Here is a 23,767-nt window from a genome sequence, read left to right as displayed (position 1 = left end):
GATGCATTTGCATTGCCCTCCGCGGCCCCAGTTACTGAATTTAGAATATCGGGGCCTTTTGCAATCCAATTTCTTCTCTTTGTAAGCTCTTGATGTTCTTTAATCTATGGAATTACCAGAGTATGGAGTATGGAGTAAGCGAGCGAGCGAGAGAGAGAGAGCTGCATGAAAGTACAAATTTCACTGTGAATAGTTGCATTACTAGCGCATACACCTTCTTGATGGAACCGTGACTGTTGGACAACGCCGGAATAGGTCAAGTTGCACCGGCTCTCGTAAATTATAGCGTCAACGAATCTCCTGGAGAAAGGGTTCCGGGTGAGTTTTCCGCGGCCTGCAGTACCGTGAATTTAAAGCTATACAGGCATGGCTTGCCCCAACTTTTGTTCCTGACGTCCGCCGCTGCTGTTTGAAATAAGTCATGGCTCGCACTCGGCTTCGAGTACTCTGGGTGTGCTTCCTGGTATTTCTTGGACTCAATCTCTACTCGCTGCCGGCGCTGCGAAGCCTCTATTATCTTTTACGACTCCCGTTTGTATGGAATGAGTCGACAGCGGCCGCCGTCATTTCCCAGCAACACGACCACTTTGACCTCACGTTTGCGGCCTACGATGCCAACTACTCGACCAGCGATGCGGGGTTGCGTCCCCTGATTCCCTCGAAACTCCATCACATCCATCTAGGATCCAATCCTCCACCAGCGAAATGGCTGGCCGCAAGGGCAGAATGTCTCAAACACCACAAGTCGTGGGAAACGTTCCTCTGGAATGACGAGAACGCGGCGCATTTTGTGCAGGATCAATTCCCCCATCTGTACGACATGTGGAATACCTATCCGTTCATGGTCCAGCGCGTTGATGCCCTGCGCTATATGGTTCTTGAAAAACACGGGGGTACGGTTGCCATCATCTGATCTTCCCACGAGACCAGCATCGCTAACGGAAGATCCCAGGCGTTATCCTCGACTTTGACCTCGCATGTAAACGTTCGTTGGAGCCCTTGCGCCAATTCGACTTTGTTGCTCCTGCGGCTCATCCCACGGGTGTCTCCATCGGCATGCTGCTTGCCTCGCCAAACAACTCCTTCGTCAAGGCGCTGGTCAACAATTTACCAGCCTTTAATCGCCGGTGGCTATTACTCCCGTATGTCACAGTGATGTTTAGCACGGGTTGCCATTATGCCTCGTAAGTCGTTCGCCTCCGTCCCCTTGATCCTCTTATCATGTTTCTCCGTTGACCAATGATCGTCCACGTCTTTAGAACAATTTACACGCTCCAGCAGAACCGCACCAACCTCCGAATTCTCGCCGGAACCCCCCAACTTCCAAACCTACACATGTTGAACGGATTCGTTGACACGCCGCTCTTCCGACATTTCGGCTCTTCGTCATGGCATAGTAAGGACGCGCGACTGATTGCCTTCTTCAAAAATATGGATCAACGTATCCTTTTCGCCGTGCTAGTTTTCTCCCTCGCGGCCAGCGTGTCGTTTCTGGTGGTCCTTTGCGCGGGGCGACAACGGCAGTCTTCTCACCAGGATGTGGAATCTCACTTGTCGCAGTCCACTACGAAATTTTCCAGCAAGCACGCGTAGTGCATTCATTTCATTTCAGGTCTTGTTTTAATATATATATATATATATTCTTTTTTTTTTTTTTTCTCTTCTCCTGTGTATATAGATTTTTTTTTTTTTTTTACTTTTCAGCGCTCTATATAAAATAGTGTACCACAGCATATAGACCTCAAAGTATAATACATAATGATTTCCATTTCCTAGGTACTAATTTACACGCGATCGATCACTAGTTACCCCAATCGCTCTAATGTGTTAAACCACATATAGCGACTAATCACCAAGTATAAGACGCGATCCCACGAGTATTGACTTTGGTGTTGGCTAAAAGCAGCTCGTGATTCCAGATACGTCTGCCATGAGCTGACGAGAAGGGCCGTTTCGGTATGCCCACGGGGCGCCGTAGCACTCTGTGCTTCGTCTGGATTGAGGGGCGATGCGAGGAGAGCCTGTGCAATGCGCCAGGAGAAGGGCAGTGCAGTGGGGAGCAAGTCTATCAACGAGGAATATTTGCGCAGCAGAGCTGTACTTTGCAGCGCAAAGGCGGGGGGTGCATTTTGGGTAGTCGACACATACTTCCTAAAATAATACCAAAAAAAAAAAATGAAAAATAAATAAGTAATCAGCAAACCCATAAAAAATCAAAATCAAAATAAAATAGGAGGGGGGTGTGTGTGTGTGTGTGTGTGCATACTTAACACCAGCGCTGACAGCGCGATGGTTAATGTGGCCGGAGATTCCTCCGTGATCAAAGGTCATAATCTATACACCAGTCAGGTCAGAACAGGATAGCTCTCTCTGCCATGGGCCACGGTGAATAACGCACCACGTCAGCGTGCCATTTCTCAACATGGGGGCCGACAATGCTCGCGATCCCGTCTTCATCCCACCATTTCGTTGGATTATCTTGTAGATCGGGGTGGTTGCCAACCACGCAACGATCCTGGGAGATGCCTAGTGCAGCGCAGCTATTATGGACCTCGACTAGACGTTGATCCCCGATCCCATTGTAATTGCCTAGGCAGAGTATCCAAACAACGTTAATGGGGGGAAGAGGTCTATGGGGACAGACAACGCTAATTTACGCAAGACCAACCTGACGAGATCACCAATAAGGAGCGAGTCACATGGGGCTCATGTCGATGATAGAGGATACTGGGGCTGAAAAAGAGAGTTTCATCATCCGGATGCGCAGTCACAAGAACAATATTGCGTGCCTGTCGCAGGACTCCGGGGACAAGACGTGGGTCGTCGGCGAGGTGATAGGCAAGTAGGAAATACAACACAAGGACGGCCACCGTCACCGCACAAACCAGGGATGAAATGACTCGAAGCAAACTGCGCCTCCGACACAGGCGGGCCAGGCGTTTGAGGAGCCCCGAAATCACTACCATCATGGTCTGTCTCATTAGCGGGACTGGACCTGGCCCATGGAAGAAATTCTCAGCGGAAAGGGGGGGGAAAGGAAGGAAGACATGATATGATGGTGACTTTGAACCTGAATAAAGGATTACCTGCTACTCATGATTTGAAAAATACCAGCAATGTGAGGCAGCCCTTGAAACTCCGAAACGAAGCGCTTCCAAGTGGACCTGCACGGCTTAAACCAGCTCAAGGCTCGAGCTTATGCGACGAGGCAAAGCTTGACCAGCTTGACCTTTGACGCTCTGGCCAATCTCAGCCCTTGCAAATGTGACTGCCTAGTGACAAGCTTTAAAACACGATCTGGGTACTGGTCCCCGGTGATATAACAGGTCAGAAGTCCTCCGTTGGCTCCATCTGCAAGTGCACACTGCCACACACTATATCCAATTTCAGGCAATCACTCGGAAGATCGCGGAATCCTACATGTCTTTCCTAATCCTGCATATTTGCTCCGAGTGGATGGACGAACCCTGGGTTGTCAGTTAGTTAGTCAGAGTCTTCCCATGTCCCCAGTCGAGAAGAAGCAAGAGTGAGACATTTTTCTTCCAGTATGGAGTAGATCTAGCCTTTCATTCCAGCCCCCTCCCCTTTTTTTTTTTTCTCCCTTTTAGAGCCTCCTTTTTCATTTCCTCTGGTGTCTCATCTTAAGCGGCCCGTATTCCAGATTCTTGCGATTCTTACTGTACCGAGTACGGAGTATTATTCTGATCCCATCATGTGGTAGGAATTCATTGGTTTATCCAGAGGACCAGAGGTGTAAACTAGTGAAAAATTTTCAGTGCCAACCCTGAACCAGACCCGCTGGATATGCAGCTGACTCTTTAGTGAACCCTGTGAGGCTTAGTTACACAACTAATAATTTATTAACTAATAACTACTACATGTTCATCTAAAATTAAAATAAATAAATAAATAAAAAAGGAGAACAGCTGCTCCTTCGCTTACAATACCACCCTGGGGATTGCAATAGGTTCAAATCCATCCTGCCAAGGTTTCCGGTCCTCAACGATGACTTCCAGTCCGCGCCGGCCACAGAATCCATCGTTTCGCGCATCACGCTCAATCGTCTGGAAGCCACCTCCTTGACCATCACCATCACCATCGCGGTCGGTCCAGACGGTGTTGACGACCTTCGCGCCAGGAATCTCCGACTGGCGAGGGTTGTACCAGGGTAGTCCAACCACATGATTGAGCAGGGTATGGGCAAGGGGATATAGCCTCTCGAAGCGACGGGTTGTCCACAGCCAAGAGTGGCTTCGAGCATCGTATGCGACACGCACAAAGGGATTCATGTACGATCCTCGATCGCTGATGTCTTCGGGGTTCGACGGTGGATCCTGAATGTCCGCATGGACAATACAGCATTCCGAGGCGTCCCAAAACAACTCCGCGTCAGCCCGAAAGCGAACGGGATTCACCCCCTGGAAAAACTGGGCATCAAATGCCACCATCCCGCCCCAGCAGCTGCGGACGCGGACCGCATCTCGGCCCTGCAATACGTCGCGTCGGCTCTGCGCGTGGCCTGCCGTGGTGAACCAGGGGAAGAACGGAAGTCCGATCCCGTAGCCCTCCAGATCGCGCGTGGCGTAGGTATCATAGAACTTGAATGCATTGCTGAAGTCCACGGCGCAAGCCGCGCGGTACTGAGCGACCCCGTCAGCACCCCCCGCATTGGTACAGAAAAGAAGCTGAAGCGCCTCGACCGGGTCGAAGATGACATCGTTCAAGTAGAGGAGTTTGTCATATTTCACGTCCGGTTGCTGGTCCAAGGGTCGTAGAGCCCGATTTCGAACCTCCGCCAGATAATCAATCCGGCGAATGCGCTTGTCTCCGCCCGGCACAGCCACGCGAGGGATTCCGCCCAAGCTGAGATCCGGCTCAGCTAGAATAGAATGGTTGCAAGTCACTTGATTGGATAGAGCGTCCAGGGCACGCTGCCCGGTTTCTCCGCTGTTGTTTTCGTATATGCTCAGGAAGACATTTTCCTCACCCAGAAGCTGAATGAGTTGGAGCAGTGCATGGCCCCAGCGCCCATTGGCGATCTCTCCTTGCGGGTCATAGAGAACTGCGGCGATGAAAACCTTTTCATTCCGGAGATTGCCCCTTCCATGAGCTTCCGTGCGCTGTACCCGCTCTTGCAGAGCCTTGTAATGCGCTGGTAGATGTGTATAGGACGGCCAGAAGGTGGCTGTCAAAAATATAGATGCCAGGAGAACGCCCAGCGCTACGTTAAGAATCAGAAAGGGCATGCGACGTATGGATCGATATCGAGATCCACGTCTCAACGAGAATTTCCCGCTGGTGACCAGCCGCAGGGACGCTGTAGAGGCGCGAGAGAGTACGGTAAAAAGCCCTGTTGACAGCTTGAGCAACCCGATTCCCAACCCCGGCAAAGGCTGCAGATCCCGTCGCCATTCCCCATCTTCTTCGCGGAAATTGAAATGCTCTCCCGATTCCAGTGATATCCGATCATCTAGCTCATAACCATCCGGTCGGAGGGGACGGGCTGACATGGTGGTCAAGGGTGAGTGAAAGGCACTTTTTATCATCTTGGGGGCCGCCTTTAAAAGGTGTAAATGTCACGTGTTCGCGCCAAGATATGCCTCATTTATTGAATTTTGTTTTCTTTTCTTTCTATAAAAGGGAGATTTCTCTAGATTTCCTGTGTTTAAAGTGGCGTGGGTTGATATAAATATATATACTACATCTGCATGGAATGGGGGGGCACATCCAGTCAAATTTAGATCTATATCACCACGAGTGTTGGATGTGCTGTTTGCCCGAGTATACTCCGTAGGGAGATGAAGATCGGAAGTGTAAGTATAATTAATAAGTGTATACGAAAAAAAATTACTACTACATCAAACAAGAATTAAGCTTAACTTTTCGCTCTCGTGTCACGTAATGAAGTTATGAGGCACCTTCGACCAGTCCCTGCAGCGCCCGAATACCGTGCGGCAGAATTTCCCATACTCAACGAGAAGACTGGTTTTCCTCCAGGACCCTTGAGCATGATGGACTAGGCGCGCGGAAGGATCGGTCACCGATTTCGACCCCATATTGCCATACTGGCCTCGACCAGGACTTCCAGATCAGTCAGCCCTGATACATACATACATATATCGATATTTTCACCGAGCAGGAGGAGAAAGAACATACCTGAAGCCCGTGATTGGGAGAACCAGAACTTCACCCACCAACTTGCTGAGACCCCCATCCCTGAGGCCCGAGAGAGCATTCCACCTCAGCCCCGAGGTACTTTCGAGCCACATACGCACAGAGTCCGTGAAAGCGACAGGACCCGTGAATGTCAGTGGATCCAAAGCGTACATTTCTTGCTGCGCGGAATTTGATTCCAAGTGGCCGTTGTTGTTACTGGAGACGATGTGCAACGTCATAAATAGGTGATCGAGGAATAATTGCAGGATAGGGTGCCTCGGTGTCCAGGCGAATGACCATTGCGTGAGCTGGACCGGGTAGGTGTAGCCCATGCGCCAGTACAGATCGGTGTCAGGGGAGCAATCTGCTTCCAAGCCTACAATTGCCTGGACCGGTTCGGTGGAGTTATACATATGGCCTGTCTCTGGATCCCGCCAGGACAAGATATCTGTAGAGGTGATCCAGTCTGTTGGCGAGCGAATGGGCTCCGTGTCCATATCGCCATACTTATTATTGCTCATTAGTGTCTTGACAATCTGGACAATTTCTGGGATACAAAGAGGACCGAAAAAAAAAAAAAAAAACTTACAATACCACCAATCCATTTAGAAACGAGAATGCGAAACACGTCCGAGCGTTCTACACTGCTTGGGAGAGCATAGAATTGATCTTCTAGTCCAGGCTCGAACGATTTGATAAACTGAGCAATGCCATCATCATCCCACAGAAAGTAGGCCATTGTGCTGTCTTCAACAGCCCCGAGCCATTTTTCAGTACTCTGACGAAACATGTCCGGCCATGTTTCTGGATTGGTATTCTTCCAAGTTTGGTGAAGAATCAATGGGATAGTAGAATGTGGAAGTTGCCTCTGCGCTGTTGACCTGGACAGGTTCAGGGCGCATTCTGCGGCCTCAACAATGTTGCTGGGGGATATACCTGACCCCCGAGTCCACTCTGGAGGTAAATACCAAACTGATTGATTGCCATGTCAGCTGCAATCGTGCGATCACTTTGGGGAGAGAGAGAAAAAGGGGGGGGGGGGGGTAGTAGGTGTGTATGTTTAATTTCTTACCTCCACCGTCTCTTCTCCGGTCAGTTACATATCTTGCAAGCAGGGGGTATTTAGTCGGAGCGAATCGTGGATTATTCGTTCGCCAATGTAGCAGCAACGTCAAGAAAAGCACCAAGGCAACTGCCAGGGCTACCACTCGCCGTAAACGCCGTGGTGATCGCATTGTGGATGTAATGTTAAAACGACCTCCAGGCCCAAGGAAAATCTTTCCACAAATACCAATCTTCTTATTCGGTCGCGATCATGTTCCTTTGGCCGGTAGATTGCCTGCATTGACGTCTTGAGTCTACTCTGTACATGGACAGAAAAAAAAGTTTAAAGGCAGCCAAATGAGCCTAGCCAGACTTCACCTAACGAGGGAATGAAGGATAAATTAGGTGGCAGTATTCCCTGTGTATTCGTTAGTTACACAGCCCACCGCCCCCTAAAAGGATTGGAGGGGGGAAAAGGAGAACTGCACAGTACTCCGTAATCGAAAGCGGAAACATCATCTTGAAAGATTAGCTGTTCCTGAGTGAGGATTAGTTCGGCGTAGTGATTGCGAAACTATTAGTGAGCAATTGCAAGTTCGTAACTTTCCAAATCCGGGAGCCACACTTGGGGCTCGGACAATCATGTGATCGGACCGGACATTTTTGTTTTTTTTTTTTTTTTTTTTTTTTGTTGGAGGCTCGGAGGATTTGAGAGGAGTTTTCGTCCGGTCCGATCTATGTTCTAGAGCAGTAGCTAGAGCAGGAGGGAGGAACTCGTAATGGTTGAAGTGAATAGACATACATCAATCCTATGGCTCCCTACCTGGATCACCAGCAGGGCTTCATAGCACTCCCCACGGGGATCGTCTTGATTCTTTGCAGGTTATAGAAAGAAGTAAGGCTTGGGAAAGCTTTACATATTGACAGGATGCATGCTTGGCAGAGCTTACCCTCAATCTCCGACGTTTAACTCCCCTTTTAACTCCGCATGAAAGGCTTCTTATATACTTCTTGTATCCTGACTGTCTTCTGGCTTTTCTTTTTTTTCTTCCTCCCAGGGCCATTAAATGAATTGTCCTCGACCTCCATCATGCCGGTAAATCAAAGCGTCAAAAATGCTCTGACATTGATCAAAAATGACCCTTCGAAAGTGCTGGGCTTGAAGGTTGGCACACATGAAATCAACCCCGGACAATATGTCCCCAAAGCTGGTAGGAGACCCTGATTTCGTGTCTGTGGTACATGGGGAGACTTAACGGGGAATAGATGCCCAGTCCGCCCCAGAGCTGTCCTTCCCAGCGGTGTCCCCGAATGGCATCTATATGGTTGTTGGCTTAGATATTGACGCGCCATTTCCATCTTTCGACGTTCTGGGCCCTATCTTGCACTGGATTCAACCGGATCTCCGACCTACTCGCTCCCAGAACGGTACTTTCGCTCTGAAGACCACTGCCCCGTTTGTGGCCAACTATATTGGCCCTGCGCCGCCACCCCCAAGCTCGCCTCATCGATACATCTTTTTTCTCTACGAACAGCCCGCCAACTTTGAAGGCAAAAAGTACGCCCCTCCTAATGGGCAAAACCTCAGTAACTGGAATCGCATGCGATATGACCTTGATGCGTGGGAGAAGAAGATCGGGTTGCGTGCCCCGATTGCGGCCAATTATTTCGAGAGCAACTAAATGGCCAGAGGATGTATTACTTTGAGTCCGTTATGCGATACCACTTATAGCGCCCCGGAGAGGGAGGAGGAGGAGGAGGAGGAGGTTGCAAAACCCTTGGCTTATCTATAATCTATCTATAGTTCATTCCGCATCCTATATGAGTGACAATCCGTAGTAAGTAAATTGGACGTTGAAGCGTAAGATTTCCTCATGCCCTGAACTCTCAAACGGAATCCCACCGCTTCATTCTCTTATTCTTCTTATCTGCAACCTTCGACGAGCCTGGAAGGATCCTAACTCGTGGATCCGTGCGACTCAGTCTGAATAGTGCTGAGAACGCAATTACGGTGCGTAGACAATAATGCTGTATTAGTTTACGTTAATTAGACGAGTCTGGCAATACAGGAAGATTCTGATTCTAGGGATATTAAAGAGATTTTACTAATTGTCTAATGAGAGTGTAGATTCTAATGTACATTTTTTTTTTTTTTTTTTTGGTGACCTTGAAGCACCTCAGTCATGCCTCAATCGCTATCTCGCCTTTCTCCGTGTCCTTTGGTTCGTCCTTCTTCTGGCTAATATCCTTCCAACCCAGTCCCCATGAAGCGACAAACTGTACAACTGCTAATGCAGCGGCTAGATAGAACACTCGGTCAATACTCTTCGCATATGCCGACAAGACTCCAGGCAAGTCTTGCTGAGAAATCACGTCCCGAAACCCCGTAGCACCGGCGGCGATGACAGTGTTGGGATCGACATTTGGGGCGTATTTGGGGATGGTATCCTTGAGACTATTGGAGAAAATGACTTCGGCAACAGCCAAGAAAACCGATCCACCAAAGGTCTGGCTGAAGGTAAGAATGGCCATAGCCGTCGAGACTTCATCAGGACTAATGGCGTTCTGTACTGCAATCATGGGCTGTATATATATACCATAGGTTAGCAATGACCCTCCAAAGAGTAGGAAATGGTGCAATTTAATGCGTTGAGTAACTGAATGATAGAAGATGGGCTCAACTGACCGCTTGTGTAGAGGCACCTCTACCGAAACCAAACAGGGCTTGGAAACCAGCCCAGTCTCTGGTGGGCGTGGTAGGGCTGAGCGTCGCAAGAAGCCCAGAGCCAATGGCATTAAGCATGCTGCCAAAGACAGCCCATGGGAGATAGTACCCTAGCTTGCCGGCTAGATAGAGTCTAGATGTTAGTAATGGGAAGGGAAGAGAAAAGTTTTAGGAGGACATGGCATCACATACTGAGGACGCCGGATACGACAGCCATGACCAGCTGGCATAAAACATTCGGTAGTAGGTCCACGCCGCTAACCAAAGCCGAATGGCCTCTTACTGCCTGGAAGTAGATTGGCAGATAATAGGTCATTACCATGGTCATGCCAAACATAGTCATCATGGACACGTAGCTGGAGTACGCAATGCGCGGACGGATCAGATGGAAGGGAATCATTGCCCCTTCTCCTGTCCGATATTCCCAGATTAAGAAGATAATGCATGTGGCGCCTGCGCCGCAAAACAAACCAATCACTGTGGAGCTGTTCCATGCGTATTTGTTTCCTCCGTACTCGAGCGCAAGAAGGAACATGATCGCCGCAGGTGCAAAGAGGACGAACCCAACGAGATCAAACGTCTTGAAAAATGTAGGCAGAACCTCAACTGCACGCCCTTTTTTCCGTTGTTCCGGAATGTGAGTGAAAACAAGTAGGACGGCAACCAAAGCGCCAATGGGTAGGTTGATATAGAAGCCTGTTTCAATATACGACTTCCGGTCAGATAGAGCTCTTTGTCGTTTATGCTAGCGGCAGGACAGTACTCACACCATCGCCAGGTTGTGTACGTTGTGAATGCACCTCCAATTAAAGGCCCCAAGACAAGACCAAGTTGCGAAACTGATTACGAGACACTGCCTTTAGCAAGATCTTCTTGACTTGGACTTGCAAAAAAGATAACATACCTCCCATCATAATTCCAATCATAGCTGGTCTTCGGTGCATTGGCAAGGCCCCCGCGATGATGGTCATCGCCCCGTTTACCATGCCCGACGTACCCATTCCGGCAACGGCACGACCGACAATCAACATTTTGGAGGAGTTTGCCAGGCCGCATATTAAGGAGCCCAGCTCGAATACCCCAAAAAATCCGAGAAAGACCCACTGCCGGGAGGCATAAGCAAGCAACTCATTTTATTGATTTGGGGGGGGGGGGGGGGGGAGGAAGGCACCCCTACCTTTGTTGTGAAATGTGTATAAAATTTCCCGGTTAACGGCTGCAACGCACAGCTGAACAAGAATAAGTTAGCAAAAGGGACACAATAGATCCACCTGTGCTTAGTATAAGACATACCTTGCTAATGTATATGCGCTGCCGTACCACGCGACGTCTTGCAGAGAATGAAATTCGTTGGTGATTCGAGGGATTGCCTGGTCAAGGATAGAACGTTAGCTCGTTGGACAGGCCAAAGTCCTTTGAAGAAGGCGATTTTTACCGTAGAGACTATAGAAGTATCCAGCAACATCAAAAATATCACCAGTGTGACTCCAGTTATCGCCGCGAATAGTGGAATGCCGCTGATCCACTCTTGCTCTGTTGAAGGGGTATCTTTCTCGGTAGGGCTCCGCGGTTCGGACTTTTGAATATCATCTTGAGTCGATCCAGACGCTCCCTTGAATGATGTAGGTCTCGAAGGAATACTCTTTCGAGCATCGGCCGCGAGCGTTTCTTTCTGCATTAGGGTATCACTCCCGCTTTGGCTGGATAGAGTAGCAGTACGAGAATCGTCCATTGTGAACGCCGAATTGGTTTCCCAGGCTGTCAATATACTCACATAATGAAAATAGAATATGAGGATATTTCACTCCTTTTTAAAGGACTGCTGGGTATAGCCCACATTGTTTACTGAGTACGGTGTTAAGTCATCTCCGAATCTGAATTCCGTCGCGCTATGGGCCCGAGAGTGATCGGAACGGTGTTGGGCCAACACCGGTACACCCGAATCCGATTGTGCCTAATCTGATGTGTCTATATACATCCATTTGAGATATCAACGTTGATAGGTTTCTATCAGGTGAGAAGCCCATAGGCTGCATAATCCTCGGTCTATGTAAATGATATGCATGGGAGAGCTACGTGTCGTTATTTGGAGAGCATGGAACATACAGGTACAGGCTAAGAGGTCGCTTTTTATCCTGGAGGTGTGCATTACCAAGAAGCCACGTGTAAATAGTAAAAATAGAGTCCCTGCGGAGAGTTATGACATGTTTTTGATGGCTAAACAGCATTAGTGATCTATAATAGGCTCTAACTAGGCGTTGCGGTCAAAGAGGTATGTATTGTGCCATCGTTATCCGCCCATCATTAGAGAATCTGTTAACAAGGCCATGTCTGGCAATGAGAGCCAGGCATCGAAAAATTGTTGGTCAAATTCAGCAGGAGGCGGCGGCGGCGGCGGCGGCGATTTCACACTGTCCACGCTGTCGAGAGAAGCTGGCTGCATATCCAGAAGCCTTGATGCCCACCTAGCTCGTAAGGTGAGTGTGATTTTCGCGCCCCTACAAAACGACGCGCCGAGAGTATCCTGGTTCTGGTGGCCTACCTGCTCGGCTGCCTCGGTGAACTTGTCCGCTACTTGCTGTGTGACGGACAAAACATCAAGCGATTGGCGAACCGTGGCTCCATCCCAACCTGGATACTCAAACGTGGTGAGACGGAAGAGGGTGACCAAACAGTGGGCTACGGGGAGAATAATCGTAGACGGAAGACATAGCCATGCCTTTATAGGGAAATCGAAAATCAACTGAAACCACTTCTTTAATGCGTACAGACATGCATACAAGTCATCTAGCCGGGTAAAATCTATATCACCGTCTACCCCAGTGGGTTTCGACAGACAGGTCTCGTAAAGCATTGCTTCAGCATAATATAGATGCAACTGTAAAGCTTCTAGACGCCTTATGTTAGTGAAAGGTAATTCAAAAATGCCCGGGATTCACTTGGCCTACTATTCTGGCATAAATCTGGCGGCATTTGGTCCCTGAGGTCGATAAATTGTGACTGGAACGCCTTGATGTAGAATCTTACGGGCGCTCGAGAAAGTGCATTATCGTCTGCCAGGATGTCGCAGTCGTGGCCAAGTCCACGCATTATGTTATCGGCAATTAAACAAGCCCGAGTCATGTACACCAAGAGGGCATCGTTTGGCGTTTCTTTGCTGTCAGCCAGGATATCGAGGCATTCCTTCATGTGCGGCGTCCATCGCAGGGACTCAGCCCTGCCTAGGAAATGGGAGATTCTGCAAAATCACGTATGTTATGAGCATTGTACAGGTTGGTAGGTAAATGAAGGCCGCGCATACGATGAGCTAACAAGAAAACAACCGAGCACCGCTCTTCGTTCGTTCATGGTCCGAACCCGTGACAACCAAGACTTAATATAGTTGTGACCGGCCTTGAAGCATTGCGATGGCGCCATGTTGTTAGGGTTTTGTGAGGTTGGCTTGTTTAGCCCAAGATCAAACACCAGACTGATTGCCATTTGCATATATGGCCCTAATGTTCCCTTACGGGGTTGACATTGAAAGCTGATCCTACTGGCAGTGAGCAAGCCAATCGCAAAGTGCATAGTCAAGCACATAGCCTGGGAGACGCCATACCACCCTAGGAAGACCAAAATGGCCTGCAGAAGATCAAGACTCCTGTCACAATCAACTAGCAATGCCTTCGCGATTACTTCTTTGATTTCTGTATGTAGCGTGGTTTGCTGGGAGGTATTCTTCTGATTTAGGGTGGATATGCAACGCCAGAGGAATGGGGATTCCTGTCGCATCTGGGTGGCAGTTGCAGTAGCTGGGATATGCACAATGGGCAGGAATGGCAGCTGTTCCAGCCGAAATTCACTCAGAATCTCTTCGTCGGCTGCTGTACCATCGGTCGGGGCTGGGAGAGACTCTCCATGGCTGGGGAGACTACTGGGCTCCGGATCAGACAAGATGGCATTGGATGTAGATGTAGGCTCAGTGGCTCGCAGAAGGGTGACTAGTCCATCTAGCCGTCGCTCCAACTGTGCGGTCTTTGCAGCCACCGAAGTACGTCCAGAAATAGACTTTCGAACCCGACTAGCAGGTTGGCATTCTTTGCCCAGTCGTAAACACCTTCCGCCGTCAATGCCTAGAGTATAAACGCTATATAACCTGGGTACACACCTTGAACAACTTCCACTCGTCTCTGAAAGTAAACACTTACATTTGGACTTGGCACAGCTGGCACACGAACGCCCATATGGCGCGGATGCCCAAAGGTTACCTTCCATTGTCCTCCGTATTTCCAGGTCATGTTCCGATGCGGGATTCGGGGTTTGGGAGAGCGGACTCGGCTTTATATAGACACGGAGTCAGATAAAACCGGGAGATCGGACGGAGTTGGATGAATCCCGGATACGATGATGACTCACTGACCCACACGACAAGACAGAAATAATACGGAGTTATTAGGGGATTAATGGGATCCTAACACAATGGATGTCCTCTCTACTTGCGAGAATCTTTAGTATCCAATTGTCCCATACTAAATATCCTTAAACTGCACTGTCCACCTGCACTGAACTAGACTCGGTCTGGAACTACTGTTTATTCCATTTTTAGATTTAGATTCATATTGATACTATCTAGCTGTCAAGCTGTGCCTTGTACCTGACCTGTACCTATACTATACCGCATTAAACCCTTATAAAAATGCCTGTGGCATGTCCAAGGAATCAACTGAACTAGCCTCTAGCATATATTATGTCATGGCAGACGTTTCTTATCTTACAGTGGTATCATTAAGTAGAGATATGTACATTGCATTACAGCTCTTGCGCTAGTCATAGTGAAGTGAAATAAGGCATTATTCGTTTATCATTAAGCCTGTTTGCTTTGATAATCGGGTTCATCATCCCTCTCAGTCGTCGGAGAAGGAACCTGCCTCACGGCGCTAATATCTTCGATTTCAGGCGGCATGATCAAGTTAAGAAGCATAGCAACACTGTAAATCAAGTTAGCCTGAAAGTCAAGGGTTTCCCATCGAGAATGCAGAGGAGCTCACAAAGCAGTAACGGCAAACCCAGTCTCGAGGACCAGCTCAATTGCGTTCTCAAAGCCCTCCAGATTTTTGTTACCAGTGGACCCGAAAACGTTGGAGAACCAGGTGGGGACCAGAGTTGCACCGTACCCGAGGGCCATGGAAGCTGTCAAGATAAACCGATTGCGACGGTTGAAAGGCGCCTTGGAAACAATGGCCTGACCGCTGATAGCCACAGAAGCGAACAGGAAGGTCGTCATACCACCCATGACCGGGTTCGGGATGGCAACAATCGCTGCTGCGAATTTGGCGAAGATCCCCGCAACAATGAGGAGTAAACAGCAGCAGTACCCCGCTGTCCGGTTGGCACATCGTGTGAGGGCAATGACTCCATTATTCTGGGCAAAGGTAGTCATAGGAGTCATGGTCGCAAGAGCGGCAAGAATGGAGTTCAATCCGTCCGCAAGCACAGCGCCCTGGATACGGGACTCGAAAATTTCGCCTTCAACTTCTAGACGAGAGACATCGCAGGTTGCTGTCACATCTCCAATACATTCACAGGCGCAGATGATGAAAACAGCGAGAAGAGGGAGGACCATTGGTCCGTACACCGTGAGTGGGAATGTCTTGACCCAGATGAAGGACGCGACAGGGGCCTAAAATGTGTCAGTTCACGAAGACCCCCCTACAAGTATAGGGTTTGGGAGGAAATGGACATACGGCATCAATTCCGGACCGGTCAAAATATCCACAGGCAGCAGCAACGATACAACCAACTAACAAACCGATCACGACGGAGCAGGATTTCATGATAGGAGCCCCGAATCTCTCGCAGATCAAAATGGTCACAAACACCAGGAATCCTAGCCCGATAAATTCCGCGCTTCCCCAAGGCATGGCTCGCGGAGCTGTATCAGAAGGGCACAATCCAGTCGTGCAACCGGACCCTCCAGCCCAACCCTCGAAGCCACTGCTGATCAAGCTGATTCCAATGAGCATGACGGTGGGGCCCGTCACGATGGGCGGGAAAATCTTCTGCATCGTCTTAGGAGGGACGAAGGAGAGGAGGACTTCGACTAAAGCGCAGCACGCCGAGGTACCCAGTAACGCACCGTATGCTTCGGGGCAAGGGAGTTTAGTACCGTCCTTGTCAACCGGGCAGAATCCGTTGGCATACATCTGGCTGAAAGCCCCGGAGGCGACGGAGATAATCGCGAAGGAAACCCCCATAACAGAGAGGACTCCACTTCCGATAAAGAACCTAGATCACATCAATGCCCGTTATACTATCAACTGGGTAGGTTCACTCACGGCGTCTTGTAGATATGAAAGCGTGTGATTTGTACCATTGACAATATTCCACAGACGATCAAGGAGGTCGAAACCAGGTATTGTTGAAGATCGGACGGTAGGTTCAAGGAGCTCGACATAATAACAGGAGGGGTGACAATGCCCGCCAGCATTGCCAATGCATGTTGCAGGCCCAAGATGAAAGCAAGAAGTACGGGGATCTTCTCATTCAATCCGAAAAATGGGGCTGGGCGAGTGTCTCTTTTCATGAACGGAAGTTCGGGGCGGAAAAGAAAACGGTAGTCATAGTCGCCGATGAGACCGTCCTTGGTGGTGAGTTTCTTTACAAAGCCTTGTACACGCTGGCCTACCGTCTTCTTAGGATTGGAACCAGGAACGATAGTATCGGGACCATCTAATGAGTGGATGGAAGTATCCATCCTTTCCTTGGGCACCAAAGGTTTGTTTCGCAATAACCTTGAATTGGCAAATCGTTATTCCTTTTTTTTTTTTTTTTTTTCTCTCTCTCTCTCTTTCACCCTAACGTCCAAGCCACGAATGAATTGATAGAATTATACCAGGGATACTCTCTAAATATACGGGGCATGGATAGTGGTCGTTACAAGGGTTTTAAGTACATCCAGCATGACAATTGTTGTTGGTCATTGGATAAGGACGATCGAATAACCTACAGGGAGCTTTGCTATCACATCTGCCCTGATAAGACAACCGACGCTAATTAAAGTAAAGAAGATATGTCTTGACGAAAATAGGAAGCTCAGACACCCGATTGACTTGGTTTAGCCAGGCAGCCAGTGATGGACTACGGCACTGAGTAAAGCCCAGGGATGGGCTGAGCTAACTAGTTGGTCAACTTTCGGGATTTCTAAGCTCAGAGATAAGGAATACTATACGGACCTCGCCTGTTGGGTGATGAATCAAGAAGTTCCATGTACGAGACGCGTGCTTGCGGGGATTGCCTGGATGATAGTAGGTATATAGCAGGAGGGGGTATACAGAATCCAAGAGGGTGGGCTGCTCTATCTGCGCCACTATCTTGCCCAGCTTTTCTGGCAGGACGATAAAAATACAAAAGTCTCCTTCAAATACAGCATCCACCATGAACAGCAACGGTGGCCCCCGTCGGGTATTTCCCCAGGATCCAGTGCGAGTGGGAGAAAGAAGCCTCCGACAAACGGAAGGACGGAATTGGCCAAAGACAGAGTTGTCACTTCAAAACCAGGAACCAAATTCTTCAGGTCCATCAGATAACTGGAATAATTGCTCGTGGTCATTATAACGGCTTATCTTTGCCTTCTTTTCTATGGCTTGACTCGAGCTTATCAGGGCTTCTTTCTTGTAGTCGGCGGGCTCCGACAGCACGTGAAACTAATGAGTCATCAATAACACTGCTGAGTCAGTCGAGTCATGTGAACCCGGAGCCGCCATTAGTTTATTCCGAGTATAGCCTAAGGCAACAAAATGGGTGCCGCAGAAAGCCGGGTGTTTATTCAGAAATCTGCCAGTCTATAAGTAATTCCTGCCTTGGTTGATGTTTTAATATTCATGATAGCTTAAAATAATTCAAATTCCAAGTACAAATCAAGTACTCCGTACACCAAACACAACCAACTATATAGAGTTTCCTCGGGCCCAACCCGCTAGGCTCCCACGTTTTTACCTATGGTTAATTGATTGCCTTGAAACTAAAAAAAATCTATAAAACTACTCCGTAGGCAGCATTATGTTATACCCTTGATGTTGATTTATGCGTGGTGCAATCTGCTGCGCCACTGTTTAGAGTCGACCCACTTTGCATACCTTTTGTGATGTTTATCCATGCCTTTCTGCCCACCTAAACCGCTACCTGCTTTAGGTGTGCCACACATTCTTCGCGATTACATATTCTTCGTGATTTTTAATATTTTAACTTATTTTTATTATTATTATAATATAACATGCCTAAATCTCTAGATTTTAATAAATCTTGCTTGCTTGAAGCTATTACTATAGTTTAAAAGTAAAAAAAACTAAATATTACAAAGATTATACAAGAATTTAATATACTTAACTCTATACTCTAAATATACCTTAAAAAACTAAAGATACTAGTAATACTAATAATAATAAATAAGAATTTTTTATAGCTATATTAAAAGAAGGCCTTAATTAACTAGATTATATAAATATAGAAATAGAATATCTTACTAATTTCTATAATTATTATAGTATAAGTAAATTAGATACTTACTTACATAGGATTAGATAAGTAAGTTAATAAGATATAATTATATTAATTTAAATTATATATACTAGTAGATCTAGGACTTACTCTAATAAAGTAAAAAATTAAGGAATTAAGATAAATATAAGTAGAGAATACTAGCTTACTTTAATACTAGTATAATCTTTTAAAATTACTTCTTTGCAGGGTCCTGGCTTACCTTATTTATAACTTTAATAAATATAGTTTCTAACTAGGTAAAGATTATAATAAGAAGGTTTTTAAGGGTCTTAAATATCCTAATCTTATAGAAAATAAGTGTCACGGGGAGCAGGCGGGCAGTAGGTGTAGCTAACAGCAGGGTGTATATTCAGGCTATCTGCGTACAGGTATAACAGGTAGGGGTTAGGTTAGGATGAGGATATAACTTGAAGAGTTATAACAGGATTAGGGGTAATATGGCTTAAATATAGGAGTAGAGGTAGATAGTTAGGGTAGAATCTAATTAGATAGGTATATAGCTATATTATAATAGTATCCCCTTTCTTAAATTAAGCTCTAGTAAAGTATTCCTAGGGTCCAGGCTTTTTAGGATAGTAATAATAATAAGTAGTAATATATTTAATAGTATTCTCTAAGTAGCTAGCAGGAATTTTAGTAATAATAAAGTATCTAATTTACTTAATAATATACTTTAAATATAGATAGCTATCTTAGCTATAATAATTCTAGTAAGAGTTAATTACTTTCTTAACCTCTTATTTCTTGATATTATTAACTTTAATATATAGGGGTTTAGTTTCCTCTTATCTAGGTAGTAAGTTTTTAGTAGTCAGGTATAATAATTTAATATAAAATACTAGATATATTTTTATATTCTTAGGTAGGTCTAGTTTATAGGTATAAGGATTAATAACTCTTTTAATAAAGAAGGGGCCTAGATTTTTCTAGTCTAATTTTTTTTAGGGGTATAGAATTATAATATTCTTAATATTTAATTAAACTAATTAGCCCTTAATATAGTATCTAGTAAGGTAGTATTTCTAGTTAGTATAGTATTTATAGCAGGCTTAAGTAATAACTATAGTAGTATAGTAATATTCCTATATTTATTTTATAGTTAGAGTAAATTAGTAAGTATTATAAGTTTATAAATAATAATTAGGTAAGATAGGCTTAAATCTTATATAGAGATTAAAACTATATAAAGTAAAGAATAAGGAGTATCTAGTAGTCTTAGAATTAATATTATTAATAGTAAATTCTACTATAAGTAGCTATTTAGCCTAATTATTTTATAAATAATTAATATAAATTTATAAATATTATTCTAAAATAGTATTTATATATTTAGTTTACTTATTAGTTTTAGAGTAGTAAATAATAAATAAGAATAATCTTATTTTTAAAGTATAATTTAAGTATATCTAGAATACTAATATAAACTAGGATTTTTAGTTAGATATAATAAACTTAAAAAATCTATAAAATCTCTAAATATAATCTTAAAATAGGCAGGTAGCTTCCTTAGTATTATAGATATTATTATAGGGAATATAATATTAAAACTTTATTAATTAATTAATTACTACTATAATAGTATTAAAGCCTAAGCTTTAGAATAAATATATAATAAAATTAATAAATATATCTTTTTAGGAACTCTTAAATATAAGTAAGAAATAAAGTATTTCTTAATATTTATTTTAATAAGATATAAATTATTTATAAATATAGTAATTATAAATTTATTACTCTATAAATTATAGTATTTTAGGCTAGTAATATAATTATAATAATAATTTATAAATCTTTAATTTACTTTAATAATTAATAACTATATTCTTATAATATTTATATATTAATTCTATCTTTAATTTTTCTATATTAAGGATATATAGTTAGTTATAGTAAAATAAGAGTCTAGAATAGTAAGTATACTTAGATAATATAATTAATAAATAATAATTATAGCTCTTTTCCAGGCTTTCTAAAATATTATTAGGGGCTAGATCTTATTTATAATCCCTATCTAGGTACTCTCTTAATTATTTAGGGAGCTAGATAGTCTCTTTTTTTTTAAATTTAAGTAGCTAAAAATATACTAACTTCCTTCTAGTAGTAGCTTGGAGCTAGATTAATTATAGTATTTACTAGCTTTATAACTTTTCTAAATATTTAAGTAGGAAGCTTACTAAATTTTCTTTTTTTAATATTATTTAATTCTAGTATAGTAAATATTTATTCCCTTCCTTAGAAAGATCTTGTAATCTTTTAATTAAATTATTTAATTTTATTCTATACTTGCCCGGGTAATAGTTAATTATAAAGTTAAAGTAGGATAGAAATTTAGATTATTAGGCTTATTATTAATTTAATATTTTAATTATTATAAAATACTCTAGGTTTTTATAATTAGTTATAATCTTAATTAGATACTAGTATCTTTCTAGTTCTAGGATTTATTCTTTTAGATAATAAATAATTACTAGTAACTTCTTATTATATATTTTATAATTATACTTAGTTAGAATTATTTTCTTTAAATAGAATCCTACTAGGTATAGAATTCTATTATTATTATATTATAATAATACTCTAGTAGATATAAAATTTAAAGTATTAATTTCTAAAATAACTAGTTAATTCTAATTAAAGAACCTTAATATTAGTTCCTTAATAAATTCTACTTTTAGTATTTTAAAAGCAGTCTAATAGATTAAAGTTTATAAGAATAGGATTTTTTTCTTTTTTAAGGTAGTAATAGGTATAAGAATCTATAAGAATTCTTTAATAAAGTATTAGTAGAATCTAGTAAATCTTATAAAATTCTTAATATTAGTAATTATTTTAAATAGCTTTTAATTTATTATAGTCTTAATTTTCTTAAAATCTATATAAGTACCTTCTCTTCTAATAATAATATTTAGAAACTTAATTTCTAGCTAGTAAAATTTATATTTAAATATTTTTATATATAGGTTATTATTTCTTAGGATTTATAATATTTATTTTAAGTATTTAGTATATTTTTTTTTTATATAGCTATAAATTAGAATATTATCTAAGAATATATTATAGAATATATTTATATACTATTATAAGATATTATTTATAAAATATTAGAAGATAGCTAGGGTACTAGTTAGGCTAAATAGTATAATTAAGGATTTATATAATCTAAAATAAGTTTAAAAAGTAATTAAGTATTCTAATCCTTTCTTAATATAGATATTATTAAAGATAGCTATTAGATTAATCTTAAAGAAGTACTATATTTTCTATAAGTTATTTAGGGTTTCTTTAGTTAGGGGTAATAAGTAATAATTCTTAACTAATATAGTATTTAGTCCTTAATAATCTATATATAGGTAGAGGCTACCTCTAGATTTATTAATAAATAGAATAAAAAAAATAACTAGAGATAAGCTAGAATATATAAAACCTTTTTTTAAATTCTTTTCTAGCTATTCCTTTAGAGTAATTAATTATACTTGTAATATTAAGTATAATTTATTAAATAGAGGCTATTTTTCTTCTTAAATCTTAATATTATAATTATATAATTAGTATAATAATAACTTCTTTATTTCTTAAGGATTAAATATATCTTAAAAATCTTATAATTTTAAGGAAAGTATAAGTAATAATTTAGGACTAATATCTCTATATTTTAATTTTTTATTAACTTTATTTAATAAGATCTAGTATAGTTTCTATACTAGATAGCAAGTATATATAGCTAGTACTCTTAGGAATATTTAGTATATTTTTATAGATATAAGAGGTTTTAACTTTAGTAATTCTTTTTATTAATTTAGTTACTTAAATTAATTCTTCTAAAAAATATTTATCAGAGCTCTTACTTTTATAGGCTTAAAAAATATATTATAGTATTTATAGTAGTATTAGCTATTAAATATAGCTATTTAATTAGAAAAATATATCTTTAGATTATATATAGTAAGCTAGGCTAGTTCTAGGATAATTAGGTAGTAGGAGAGATAGGTAATATAGAAGATAGATTTCTAGTTATAATAATTATTTAATAATAAATTAGTCTCTATATAATATATTATTATATTTTCTTTTATTTTCTTATTATAGAAGCTAGATAGGGGTATTAAATAGGGAAGTAAAATAATCTTTAATTTATATATTTTTATTTATTAATAATCTATAAAGCTAACTTTTTTAGCTCTAGAATTAGTTATAGTATAAGTTAGTATTTTTAAATTTTTTTAGTATAGTTATACTTATTATATTATTAGGTTAGCACGCATATAATAGGGATTAGGGGAGTTAGTTAATTTAGTAATAATATAGGATAAATAAAGTAATATATCTAGTAGTAAGGGTTTTTACATGTATTCTAGTACTAGGTAGTAATTATAGCTAGGCAGACTCTATTTTTTAAGTTAGGCAGGATATTAAGGGAGTATAGTTAGTTAGGTTTCTTTAAAATAATAAAATAGTTATTCTAAATTATAGTATAGAAAGTAGGTAATACTATAGTAAAAATTAGGCTAGAATAATATGCTAGTATATTTATCTACTTTTAGATTTATATAAGATATTAGTTAAGTAAGGGATAGTTCTTTATATAATATATTTTATTTCTATAATAAAAATATTCCTTATACTTATATTATTCTCCCCTAGGAAAGTATAATATATAGTAGGTATAGGATAGGTCTATAGTATCTAAATCTTTTCTAGACATGGGAGGTGTAACTAGGTAACTAGATAGGATAGAATTAAGGAGATTCCTTAGTATTACTGGGCTAGGGTAGTAGGAACTAGATATTAGGTAAGAATAGGATACTTATAGCTAGTATTAGTAGTAGTAATTTTTTAATAACTAGAGATAATTAGTATATTCTTAGAAATCTTAAAATAAAGTAGGATTATAAAGTAATATATTTTAGAATTTGATTAAAATATTTTAGGTTAAGAAAGATATTAAAGAGTTATTAAGTATTTTTCCTTCTAGAATAAGATAATAGAACTCTATAAAGTAAGTACTAAAGTCTAAGTTTTTTTATTTTTAATTATAGAGATAGTTTTAAGTATTTTAAATTTAATTAGGGTCTTTAAATACTATTTCTAGATAGTTAAATAGGTTAGGATAGTTTAGAAACTAGAGAATATTAAGTCTTATTTTAAGTAAGATTAATTTATAAGTCTTTTTAGTTAGATATCCTATTATATAAGTTAGTTAGGCTTTAGTAGCTAGGAAATAATCTAGGTTAATATTTATTTTACTATAGATCTATTATATAAAGTAATAAAGGTTAGAATAAGTATTATTAAATTTTTATAAGT

At 41.9% G+C, this 23,767-nt stretch overlaps 8 protein-coding genes across 8 annotated transcripts; 2 read left to right on the top strand and 6 right to left on the bottom strand.

The window, feature by feature from the left end:
- Nucleotides 1–421: 421 nt before the first annotated feature.
- P175DRAFT_0554903 (glycosyltransferase family 32 protein) lies at nt 422–1,658 on the top strand (the record flags this gene model as incomplete). The annotated part of the gene is made up of 3 exons (XM_040900596.1): nt 422–893; nt 953–1,184; nt 1,260–1,658. 3 exons carry the CDS (start codon nt 422–424, stop codon nt 1,591–1,593), a joined length of 1,038 nt encoding a protein of 345 aa, XP_040757065.1. The 3' UTR covers nt 1,594–1,658.
- Nucleotides 1,659–1,805: 147 nt separating this feature from the next.
- P175DRAFT_0427374 (PIG-L family deacetylase) lies at nt 1,806–2,966 on the bottom strand (the record flags this gene model as incomplete). Its single annotated transcript, XM_040893237.1, has 4 exons — nt 1,806–2,151; nt 2,267–2,334; nt 2,399–2,589; nt 2,669–2,966. 4 exons carry the CDS (start codon nt 2,964–2,966, stop codon nt 1,806–1,808), a joined length of 903 nt encoding a protein of 300 aa, XP_040757064.1.
- Nucleotides 2,967–3,924: 958 nt separating this feature from the next.
- P175DRAFT_0498762 (glycosyltransferase family 69 protein) lies at nt 3,925–5,944 on the bottom strand. The gene has a single exon (XM_040896581.1). The coding sequence runs from the start codon at nt 5,508–5,510 to the stop codon at nt 3,939–3,941; it is 1,572 nt and encodes a 523-aa protein (XP_040757063.1). The 5' UTR covers nt 5,511–5,944; the 3' UTR covers nt 3,925–3,938.
- On the bottom strand, nt 5,721–7,641 carry och3 (glycosyltransferase family 32 protein). Its single transcript, XM_040901121.1, has 4 exons — nt 7,229–7,641; nt 6,746–7,128; nt 6,157–6,662; nt 5,721–6,081 (listed from the first exon to the last, which is right to left on the bottom strand). The coding sequence occupies exons 1-4, from the start codon at nt 7,389–7,391 to the stop codon at nt 5,895–5,897; spliced, it is 1,239 nt and encodes a 412-aa protein (XP_040757062.1). The 5' UTR covers nt 7,392–7,641; the 3' UTR covers nt 5,721–5,894.
- Nucleotides 7,642–8,290: 649 nt separating this feature from the next.
- On the top strand, nt 8,291–8,882 carry P175DRAFT_0507097 (YbhB/YbcL family Raf kinase inhibitor-like protein; the record flags this gene model as incomplete). The annotated part of the gene is made up of 2 exons (XM_040898242.1): nt 8,291–8,411; nt 8,467–8,882. The coding sequence occupies 2 exons, from the start codon at nt 8,291–8,293 to the stop codon at nt 8,880–8,882; spliced, it is 537 nt and encodes a 178-aa protein (XP_040757061.1).
- Nucleotides 8,883–9,372: 490 nt separating this feature from the next.
- Nucleotides 9,373–11,758, bottom strand: P175DRAFT_0498759 (MDR family MFS transporter). The gene is made up of 8 exons (XM_040896580.1): nt 11,361–11,758; nt 11,219–11,295; nt 11,103–11,154; nt 10,830–11,028; nt 10,693–10,764; nt 10,118–10,621; nt 9,887–10,047; nt 9,373–9,783 (listed from the first exon to the last, which is right to left on the bottom strand). Exons 1-8 carry the CDS (start codon nt 11,655–11,657, stop codon nt 9,382–9,384), a joined length of 1,764 nt encoding a protein of 587 aa, XP_040757060.1. The 5' UTR covers nt 11,658–11,758; the 3' UTR covers nt 9,373–9,381.
- A 310-nt stretch (nt 11,759–12,068) lies between these two features.
- P175DRAFT_0469162 (transcription factor domain-containing protein) lies at nt 12,069–14,179 on the bottom strand (the record flags this gene model as incomplete). The annotated part of the gene is made up of 5 exons (XM_040894992.1): nt 12,069–12,814; nt 12,874–13,163; nt 13,227–13,457; nt 13,524–14,021; nt 14,073–14,179. The coding sequence occupies 5 exons, from the start codon at nt 14,177–14,179 to the stop codon at nt 12,216–12,218; spliced, it is 1,725 nt and encodes a 574-aa protein (XP_040757059.1). The 3' UTR covers nt 12,069–12,215.
- Nucleotides 14,180–14,768: 589 nt separating this feature from the next.
- On the bottom strand, nt 14,769–16,658 carry P175DRAFT_0521403 (nucleobase:cation symporter-2 family protein; the record flags this gene model as incomplete). Its single annotated transcript, XM_040899198.1, has 4 exons — nt 14,769–14,892; nt 14,953–15,584; nt 15,649–16,189; nt 16,240–16,658. 4 exons carry the CDS (start codon nt 16,656–16,658, stop codon nt 14,769–14,771), a joined length of 1,716 nt encoding a protein of 571 aa, XP_040757058.1.
- Between the last annotated feature and the right edge of the window lie 7,109 nt (nt 16,659–23,767).

The sequence above is a fragment of the Aspergillus ochraceoroseus genome (assembly GCF_002846915.1).
Source record: "Aspergillus ochraceoroseus IBT 24754 chromosome Unknown P175scaffold_1, whole genome shotgun sequence".
Classification (NCBI taxonomy): domain Eukaryota; kingdom Fungi; phylum Ascomycota; class Eurotiomycetes; order Eurotiales; family Aspergillaceae; genus Aspergillus; species Aspergillus ochraceoroseus.
Note: the sequence above shows the minus strand (reverse complement) of the source record. Positions and strands in the feature narration are given on the sequence as shown.